The sequence below is a fragment of the Zeus faber genome (genome assembly GCF_960531495.2).
Source record: "Zeus faber genome assembly, chromosome: 15".
Classification (NCBI taxonomy): domain Eukaryota; kingdom Metazoa; phylum Chordata; class Actinopteri; order Zeiformes; family Zeidae; genus Zeus; species Zeus faber.
The window spans coordinates 2,688,945-2,699,806 of NC_137194.1; the positions used below are offsets into that span (position 1 = coordinate 2,688,945).

The following is a 10,862-nucleotide window of genomic DNA, read 5'->3' on the forward strand; positions in this document are numbered from 1 at the left end:
GTGTGTGTGTGTGTGTGTGTGTGTGTGTTTGTGCGAGTGTGTGGGAGTGTGTGTGTGTGTGTGTGTGTGTGTGTGTGTGTGTGTGTGTGTGTGTGTGTGTGTGTGTGTGTGTGTGTGAAGCTGGGGTAGGGGAAGGCTTTGACCTCCACCCGTCATGGACCGTGTTGGTCTCCCATGCACCCGCCGGTGTCCTCCACCAGGGAATCAACCAAACAACCTTCCCAGACAAAGCCCTGTGTCAACCTACTATCACCAGAGGGGACAGGATTGATGGTGAGGTCTTGGAGTCACATTCAGTCCCAGATGGAGCTGCTCCCGTGTCTGAGCTTTGTCTTGTCCTTCTGAGGGTCCACTTTGGAAAGGTGCCAGAGAAGGTGCCCTCAAAGTAGCCTGTCTCAAAACCTCCAGAAGGACCTGCAGATGCAGAACATCCAGTCTGGAAGGTGTCAAGCCTGATGGACCTGGAGGAGCAGAGCAACAGCAGCCAGGGGGTTGAGGAACCCCCAGATCAACCTGGAGACAAACCTGGAGACGCACCTGGAGACCCACCTGGAGCTGCACCCGGAGACGTGCCTGGAGACGCACCTGGAGACACACCTGGAGACGCACCTGGAGACCCGCCTGGAGACGCACCTGGAGACGCGCCTGGAGACGTGCCTGGAGACGCGCCTGGAGACGCATTCGAGACCTGCTTGGAGACGCACCTGGAGACGCACCTGGAGACCCGCCCGGAGACGAGCCTGGAGACGCGCCTGGAGATGCGCCTGGAGACGCACCTGGAGACACACCTGGGGACGCACCTGGAGACCCGTCTGCAGACGCACCTGGAGACCCGCCCGGAGACGCACCTGGAGACGCGCCCAGAGACGCGCCCAGAGACGCGCCTGGGGACGCACTTGAGACGCGCATGGAGACGCACTTGAGACGCGTATGGAGACGCACCTGGAGACACACCCGGAGAGCCACCTTGGTGCGAGTTCCCTGGAAACGATGTTTTATTTCTAATGTTGGAAACATTGATCACAACACGGGTCAAAGTGACTCAGGTTGGTTTTGAAGGGTTCAACCAGGACCGGACGACGCCATAACGCCTCCTGGAGGCCACGCCCTGTGGAAGGATGGACACGTGTGTGCGTGTGCAGCCGCTGAGCACTGGTATTGCCCAGAATGCCTTGGGCCTGTGTGACCTCTGACCTCCTCCTATCCTCCCCTCTCCCCTCCTCTCCTCCTCCAGGTGACTAAGATCTTCCAGAAGAAGAAGACCTCAGTGACCTACAGCTTCAGACAGTCCTTCACGCTGGTGGAGATGCAGGTTCACACCTTCCAGAACTCCTGTAAGAGCCTCCCTCCATCCCTCCATCCCTCCATCCTTCCATCCCTCTGTCCCTCCATCCCTCCATCCCTCCATCCCTCCATCCTTCCATCCCTCCATCCCTCCATCCCTCCGTCCCTCCATCCTTCCATCCCTCCGTCCCTCCATCCCTCCATCCCTCCATCCCTCTCTCTTTCTCACACTCTCCCTGGAAACAGTTCTTTCCTGGTTCCCTCCTTTGTTGTGCTGCTACTCTGGGTCGCTCTGTTCTGCCTCCACATGTCGGAGCAGGGAGAACATCCTGGTATTTTAGGATTTCTGGGCTTCATGTGAACTTCAGAACGAAAAGAACACAATGAGACGTCACCATCAGATAACAATAACATTGGTGTGAGTGTGTGTGTGTGTGTGTATGTGTGTGTGTGTGTGTGCGCGCACTCTCTCTCTCTCCATCTGCTCCATCCATCTGTCTCGCCTCCTCTTTTTTTAAACTCTCATTTGCAATCTCTCCACCGCTCTATTTATACCCCACACTCAGCAGGTGTGTGTGTGTGTGTGTGTGTGTGTGTGTGTGTGTGTGTGTGTGTGTGTGTGTGTGTGTGAGCTGCTGTCCTCTGTGTGTCTTGGCTCCTGGTGTCTCTGCGGTCGGTCACTAGGACGACATGTCAACCCACCTATGACACTCAGGGGCGGATTCACAGAGCGATTGTGCAGCTTTTGCAGACGCTAAACCGGCGAAAATAACAGTCTGATCGTCTGATTCACGCAAACGTTGAAATGCAACGCTAACTGCACTGCCACGCAAACAGCGTCCCGGTGCTCTAGTGCTATTGGCACATATTTAAATTAGATATTGTTCATACATTTGGTGCAAAATAGCCTCCTTTCTATGCAAATGAGCCTCGTGGCAAAAAACGTCCAACTCACAAACACCGGCGCTAAAAGCCACGCCCAGTGAGAGTGAAATTATTACATCTGCAGAGACCTGGTGGTAACTGCAGGAGACCAAGGAAAGGGCGAAAAAATCCAAGAAAAGGACAAAAAAAAGGCAAAGTTAAAAAAAATGAAAAAAGGGAAAAAAAATAAAGAAAATACAAAAAAGGGCAAAAACAGGAGAAAAACACCATTATTGACATTGACCTAATTATTCTGATGACTATGATGTCACGGCGTCCGTAGGGAGCGTAGCGAGCAGCAGTCCATGGTGGTTTTTAAAACACGCTGCAACGTTGACAAAAACGCTTCTATGATTCATATTCAACTCAAACGATGTCAAAAAAACAAATACAAGTTACAGCGATTAGTGATGAAGTGGTCAAACCTGGCAATGAACTGCAGGTGGCATCGAACCTCATAGCACCATGGACAGTGCCGCAGGCCGCGCCATCGGGTGCTTTCAAATAAATGAATTGAACTGTCATCATTTCTACATTTTAATATTAATATACAGTGAGAACTAGAATTTCTTCAGTAAAAATGTAAATAAATAAACATTTTATTCATGTAATAAATAAACTGTGTGGGAAGAGTACGTTTTATTATATATTTACTCATACTATTTAAATGTTGTGTCATCACCGCATGTATACCTAAAAAGTACATCAAACACAGGGTTATTTGTGACCCACCACAGACTCTCGGTACATTTGGTGGCTTTTGACTTTTTTCGCATCATTTGAAAGTGAAGAATCAGAGCTTCAAAACAAGATGTCACTTGTGCAAATCAAGCAAATATTTTTAAAGCTATGACTTGTAATGACGAGGGTGCGGGAAAACTGTGTTTCTGAGATAATCACCCTCAAAGTTTTCCCCCACACTTGGCTTCATTCAGCCAGCTCCCAGAATGCAAATGGTTGGAGGACCAACGGAGCCGCATGGCTACTTGTCACATGGCCACTTGACACCCTGCTGAATGGGGTCTTGACACCCTGCTGAATGGGGTAATCTCTGCATTGTTCTTGTGTTTTGAGGATATGTTGAACAGTGTCATCGACACACAACATCTTTTGTTTTTAAAAAGGCTTTTATTTACCAGAGAGAATATACATGTTTTATAAAAGTATAATTATTTAGGAGTTTAAAAGTGTGGACATCCCAACAAAATGTGGAGTCTATCAATAGTATGAATATCTGTATATCAGCCTCGGTGTGTCATTTTATATATAAATGTGCGTATGCCAAATATCTTCAAAGTTGTTGGAGTTATTATGTGGGCTAACCCAGCCCTACCCCAGCTACACCCTGAGAGCCTGTTTCGGGCCTCTTTTCATTTTATTTTGGCCCCTGGCTACATTTGGGGTAAACTTGAGAATCTTGTGCATTACTACTTGTTCATAATCTGCATCACCAACTTCATCACATTCTCAACTTCCTCCGTTGTAACAACAATGGGCGTGTCGTCGGTCTCCTCTCATGGTTCTTGAAAATATTCTGTTTCATTCTCACATTCAGGTTGAAATCCGCTGTTTGAAATGTTCTCCAAGTCCGGGATAACGCCGCTATCAGATTCAGTGTCGCTGTAGTTCTCTGCGTCGCTGTCAGAGAACTGACTATCATCGCGCATGATGAAGTCCAGTACGTGCTGCTTACACTGACTTGGATCTATCGCACTGGTCAGATTAAGGTCTGAGATATGATTTAGATCTTCCTCCACCCGCTTCTCTTCATCCATAACAACACGGAGATTAAAGTTTTCACAGAAAAGTGAAACCGGATCCTCGTATTGTCTACGGAAGTGACGTCAGCATTACTTCTTCGGTGGTATACGTTGGTATACGCCCCCTCAACAATAACGTCTCCATATGTGTTAAAGAAGTAATATTTTAAGGGTGAACTCTATTAAAACACTTTCACATTGTGACTTGACATCACATGGAAAATGGAGGAATGATCTTCACCTGGACAATCACTTTAAAGCAAACCATCGATCGCCGTTTGCGCTGTTTCCCCATGTCATCCACGGTTAAACATTTATCTACCATTTATAAATCAAACTCGGTTTTCAAAATACGTTACGAAAAAACACAAAGGAACCTGAATCTGGAAAAATCTCATTTTCCTTTTTGAAAGGTTTTTTATACTTATTTGGCTGCTCCTGGCCATTTTAGAAATGCGTGACAATGCGGGTTTTTCTGCGGTGGGTCACATTTACTTTTCCACAGGGATCATTGAGATCAGACAAGAGCAAAACAAGAGCAAATTGCACCCAGCGGCAAAACTTTATGGGCGTGTTTGCTCTGTCATGTCATTAGTGAATGGGACGCTGAGACGGTACAGATTGGGGACGCAACTGATGAGCAATTCATGTTGCTATTAATGACCACAATCCATTCTTTGTTGAATTTGCGTCTCAGAGCGTTGCCACAGTAACGCTGAGTTCTGCTGCTGTAGTGAAACATACAAAATAAAGTAAATGCTTTGCTGAAATATTATATAATATAATGTGTCATGTAAAATACTATAATATTGTATTATATGATATTATATTAAATGATATATAATATCATGTAATATTTAATGTAAAATAATATATTATATTATGTAATATTAATATAATATATAATCATATACTGTATACTGTATAATATAATACATAATAGAAATTATAACATAGAATATTGCATTATACAATGTTAAATAATGAAACAATATAATATAATATATAACTGATATGCTATGATATATGATATAATGTAAAATAATAATAATTAATAAGTAAATTAATTAACAACTGAACTATTAGACATGTTATTGTCAGCAGCTGCTGTTGGGAGTCAAAACGGTTTTGGCAGAACGAGCTGACGGCAGATTGTCTCACATGACTCACACACACACACACACACACACACACACACACACACACACACACACACACACACACACACACACACACACACACACACACACACACACACACACACACACACACACACACACACACTCACATGAACAGACACCAGCAGTGGGTGAGAGAAAGGGTGGACGTATGTGGCTGTGTGTGTGTGTGTGTCATATAAATCCTCACGATTTCCTTTCATAATCTACTAATTATCTAACATTTGGTTTTAAACACTAATCGTGGATTATCGATTGTACACCAATAATCGTGATTATTGGTGTAAAAAAACAGTTTCTCCAGTTTGACACTAAAAGTTGAATCAGTTATTAATCACTCAAGATCATTACAGTGCTGAAATATAAATATCTATTATTATTATTATTATTATTATTATTATTATTATTATACAACAATGAACTCATGCTTCTGACCTCCCTCGTTCTGGTTCTGACCCGCCTTTTTATGGTTCTAACCTGCCTGGTTATGGTTCTGACCGGTCTGGTCCTGGTTCTGACCCACCCAGACTACCCCCACGGGATCCGCCTGACCTCATCTAACCCCGGAGGGGAGCGGAAGGTTCTGATCATCTTCACGGCTCCCAGCCAGCAGGACCGGACCCGTTTCACCTCGGACCTGAGGGAGAGCATCGCCGAGGTCCAGGAGATGGAGAAGTACCGTGTGGAGTGTGAGTCCTTGTCGCCATGGCAACCATTATGACAACCACCATAAAAACCACCTTGACAACTACCATAACAATCACCATAGAAACCACCATAAAAACCACCGTAGCAACCTCTCTGACAATAACCATTATAATTTCCATGACAACCACCATAACAACCACCATAATAACCACCCTGACAACTACCATAACAACCACCATAGCAACCGCCATAACAACCACCATAGCAACCTCCATGCCAACCACCATAATGACCTCCATGACAACCACCAGAACAACCACTTTAACAACCACCATAACAACCACCCTGACAACAATCATAACAACCACCACAGCAACCACCATAACAATCACCATGACAACCACCCTGACAACCATCATAACAACCACCATAGCAACCGCCATAACAACCATCCTGACAACCACCATGACAACCACCCTGACAACCACCATAGCAACCACCATAACAACCACCCTGACAACAATCATAATAACCACCACAGCAACCACCATAGCAACCACCATAACAACCGCCCTGACAACAATCATAACAACCACCACAGCAACCACCATAACAACCACCATAGCAACCGCCATAACAACCACCCTGACAACCACCATGACAACCACCACATACCGTTCGTTGGTTGGTTGCTCTATTTCCCTCCCTCCCTCTCTCCAGCCGAGTTAGAGAAGCAGAAGGGGGTGATGCGTCCCCCTGTCCTGCCGGCAGGGGGCGGTGTTGCAGTGAAGGGGGAGGCGGTGAACGGCATTGTGGGAAGACCGAGTCTGGACGACACATACGCTGCCGTGGACGGACTGAAGCGCACAGCGCTGAGCTCCTCCCTCAGAGACCTGTCCGACACAGGTACACACTCTGTACTACACACACACACACACACACACACACACAGGTACACACTCTGTACTACACACACACACACACACACACACACACACACACACAGGTACACACTCTGTACTACACACACACACACACACACACACACACACACACACACACACACACACACACACACACAGGTACACACTCTGTACTACACACACACACACACACACACACACACACACACACACACACACACACACACACACACAGGTACACACTCTGTACTACACACACACACACACACACACACACACACACACACACACACACAAAGGTACACACTCTGTACTACACACACACACACGCACACACACACGCACACACACACAGGTACACACTCTGTACTACACACACACACAGACACACACACACACACAAACAGATACCACTCTGTACTACACACTACAGACAAACACAAACACAGGTACACACTCTGAACTACACGCCACACACACTACACACACAGACACAGGTACACACTCTGTACTACACACTACACACAAACACAAACACAGGTACACACTCTGAACTACACGCCACACACACTACACACACAGACACAGGTACACACTGTATTACACACTACACACAGACACAGGTACACACTCTGTTTTACACACAAACACAAACACAGGTACACCCTCTGTACTACACACACACACACACACACAGGTATACACTGTACTACACACTACACACAGACACAGGTACACACTCTGTACTACATACTACACACACAAGAAAGACATTAATATACTGACGTCATAACACAGTAATAATGCATTATTAACGCATTATAATATAGTATTACTATGTAATTACACAGTAATCAAGAGTTGATAACATGGTTACTTTTACTTACTAACTACTTGTATTTCGATATGAATGCGAACAAAAGTATTTACAGGAACGATTTCCCGAATCCATTCAAAACCTGAGCAGTTTGAAAATGAAGTTTTCCATTTGTCGTTCTCTGTTCACTGCTGTGACCTTTGACGCCTGCCTCCCTCTGCAGGAAAGCGAGGTCGTAGGAACAGCGTGGGTTCACTGGACAGTACCATCGAGGTGGGTTTGGGGGAGTTGTGGAAGCATGTTCCGCCGTCACCTCTGAAAACACCTACAATAACACAACACAACAGCCACAGCATGCCCCAAAAAGCCCTGTGGAATACTGGATTCTGATTGGTCAATGCATAGCGTCATCAGCGCTCAGTTATTTATGAACGAGTGCTCATCTGTCAATAATGACCGTTGCCGCGGGAAAACGCTCCTCCTCCTGGTTCCACATCCCTCGTACTACTACTACTAGTAGTAGTAGTAGTAGTACTACTAGCTAGTGGCGCCGTCTGGTGGTGCTAAATAAAAACTACAACGGAAAACTGGAAGAGATGAACGAGGACGTCATGATGAAAATCCCCAACGTCCCATTCAGTGCCACATTTCACATTTCATTTAAATGTCCAGTTTATCATTAACAACAGTAAATTGGATTGACGTGTGTCGTTTGCAACTGTTAAACTGCTCATACTAGTCTTGAAATAACCTGTGATGAGCCAAGCAGGAAGCCTTAGGAAGAGCTGCATCGAAGTTTGGAGCTTGTCCTGAGACAGAACAGAGTCGTTTAGTGACGTTCGCTTGGAGTAGAAATGTCCGCGTGTCTGTGACATGACGCAGTCAAACCGCTCAATGAAGGTGCTTTAACCCCAGTTCAAGACAGGCCAGTCATGTCAGTTTTTACTCTGCACGTCAGTCGTTTTGGGTGTTACGGATGTTTTTCCAGGTCAAGAATGACGTTGACAAGTTACAATTCTTCTGTGCAAAACAATCGCCAAAATATGGGGACTTGGAGGAGGGGAGGAGCCACAAGCAAACATCTGCTGTCGTTCCACACTGCACCTAAATGACCAGAAGTTGTTGGCGCTCTGCAGGTGTTGGGGCTGGGATGTTTACTTTGGTAGTTTGGTAAAATCACCAACCTGAGATGGAAACGGGGGATGTGCTCTGGGATCCTCCACCCAGACACCAGCCGCAGAGACTCGGATGTTGCTTCATGTGCCTCCTCCCGCTGCAGCACGGTTGGGACTCCCAACCGCCGGTGTGAACACAGAATAACAGTTTGCTTGGCGGGCACCCGGGGACGCTAACACACGGGCTGCCGTTGCGCTGTGGCGCCTTCCGTCTGTCCCGTTGTCGTTGGACTGACTCTCTTTCTCTTTTCTTTTCACACCCTTTCTCTCACTCCCCCTCCCCTTCCACCCACCCAATAACCTTGAACCTCATCTTTCACTTCACGTTTTCCTCCCTCTCTCTCTCCACACCCTTTCTCTTCCTGTTACAAATTTTCCATCCCTTTCTCTCTCTCTCTCTCTGTCTCTCTCTCTCTCTCATCCCTTCCTCTGCTCTCAGGGTTCCATTATTAGCAGTCCCCGCTCCCACCAGCCGTGCCCCCATCCTGCCGGAGGTCTCCCCTACAGCTCCATGATGGACCCTCCATCTCCCGCAGCCTACCGGCCGCATCGCCCTCCTCAGAGCCCCGGTACAGGGGTGGGCGGTGGGCCGGGGCTCTGTCACAACCAGGCGGGAGGCTCCAGTGGCGTGAGCGGAGCTGGGGGAGTCGCAGGAGGTGGGGTGAACTTCCTGGGGAACTTCTTTGGCAGCCGGAGGGGGAAGGTTCCTGGTCCCCTGATGATGATGTCATCGACTCCGCCGGGCCCCCCCAGTCCCCTTATGATCGCGTCCCCGCCCCACTACCCCGCCCCCCCGCCGCCCGTCGCCACGCCCTCCTCCCCCTCGGCCAACCACGGACCAGCCGATTCAGCCGGAGGGGCTGGGCCGTCCAAGCTGCAGGCACTGCACGCTCAGTACTGCCACGGGAGCAGTGGAGGCGGGGTTACTGGGCAGCAGGCTCCGCCTCCGCCGTATCATCACCACCACCGCTACCAGCTCCAGAACCTTCCGCAGCATACCGGCCTCTCGCACAGGGTTTCCGTCTCACGGCGCCAAGGGCAGGGTACGGGATACGCTGCCTGTCTCAGCCAGCAGGGCGCAGGGCCACACGCTTCCTGTCACAGTCAGCAAGGGGCGGGGCCACACGCTTCCTGTCTCAGCCAGCAGGCAGCAGGGCCACACGCTTCCTGTCACAGCCAGCAGGGGGCGGGGCACAGCCAGCAGGGGGCGGGGCCACACGCTCGCTACAGCGGCCTGGGCTCTGGGTTCAGCACCCCCCCCCCTCTTTCGCCACATTCCCCCCTGGCCCCGCCTACACCGCACGCACTCTACCACACTCACAGTGGGGGCGGCGCTCGGCCGGTGGGCGGGGCCAAGCTGCCGCTGACCGTCTCGCACTCGCAGCCCCACCCCCTTGCCCACATGCACGCCCACACGCACTCCCACTCCCCGATAAGCCCCTCCCCCTCGCCCTCACCCTCGCCCCACTTCCTGTTCTCCGCGCCGCCCCCGCCACTGACCCCGTCGGCGCGACTCGTCACCCAGACCCCCCCCCCGCCGCAAGGCTTCGTCCCCCAGTATCCGCCGCTCTCCGCCATCCCCCCGCCCCCGCCGCACTCGCCCTTACCTCCCCCAGCCTCCTCCCCCCACCCGGGGCCCGGCGGCGGGGCCTCGGGGCAGGGAGGGGGCGGGCCCAAGTCCAAGCCCGTCAGCCGCATCAGCACGGTGGTGTGAGCAGGCAGGGGGTGGTGCGGCACCCCCACCCAGGGGGGGTGGTGCGGCGGAGCAGGAAAGGGGGGGTCGTGGTGAGGAGGGGGGGGTGGAACTCAGGGAGGAGGAACCTACTGAGTCTGTGCTACTTCCACATCCACTTCCCCCGCAGGTAGATGGACAACCGGACAGACGTACTGATGGAAGAATGACGGACCAATAATAAGAGAGACAGACAGACAGACAGACAGCCCTGAGAGACACTGAGGGAGCTGTTGGTTTCAGTACATCGACATGTTAAGCCTCCTGGCGTCACAACGTAGTTTCCTTCGCCCCTTCAACCCTTCAACCCTCCCTTCAACCCTTCCTTCAACCCTTCAACCCTCCCTTCAACCCTTCCTTCAACCATTCAACCCTCCCTTCAACCCTTCCTTCAACCCTTCAACCCTTCCTTCAACCCTTC

At 49.5% G+C, this 10,862-nt stretch overlaps 1 protein-coding gene across 1 annotated transcript in view; it reads left to right on the top strand.

Annotated features, from left to right (window-relative positions):
* The window catches only part of LOC307240650 (IQ motif and SEC7 domain-containing protein 1-like), a gene marked incomplete at both ends in the record, with an annotated part of 30,450 nt that extends 20,027 nt beyond the window's left edge, over positions 1 to 10,423 (top strand). Inside the window, 5 exons of the mRNA XM_080014489.1 lie at positions 1,235 to 1,334; positions 5,674 to 5,835; positions 6,515 to 6,700; positions 7,758 to 7,807; positions 9,149 to 10,423. Of these exons, the coding sequence (XP_079870615.1) occupies positions 1,235 to 1,334; positions 5,674 to 5,835; positions 6,515 to 6,700; positions 7,758 to 7,807; positions 9,149 to 10,423 (1,773 nt within the window). The remainder of the gene's footprint in view (positions 1 to 1,234; positions 1,335 to 5,673; positions 5,836 to 6,514; positions 6,701 to 7,757; positions 7,808 to 9,148) is intronic.
* Positions 10,424 to 10,862: the final 439 nt, after the last annotated feature.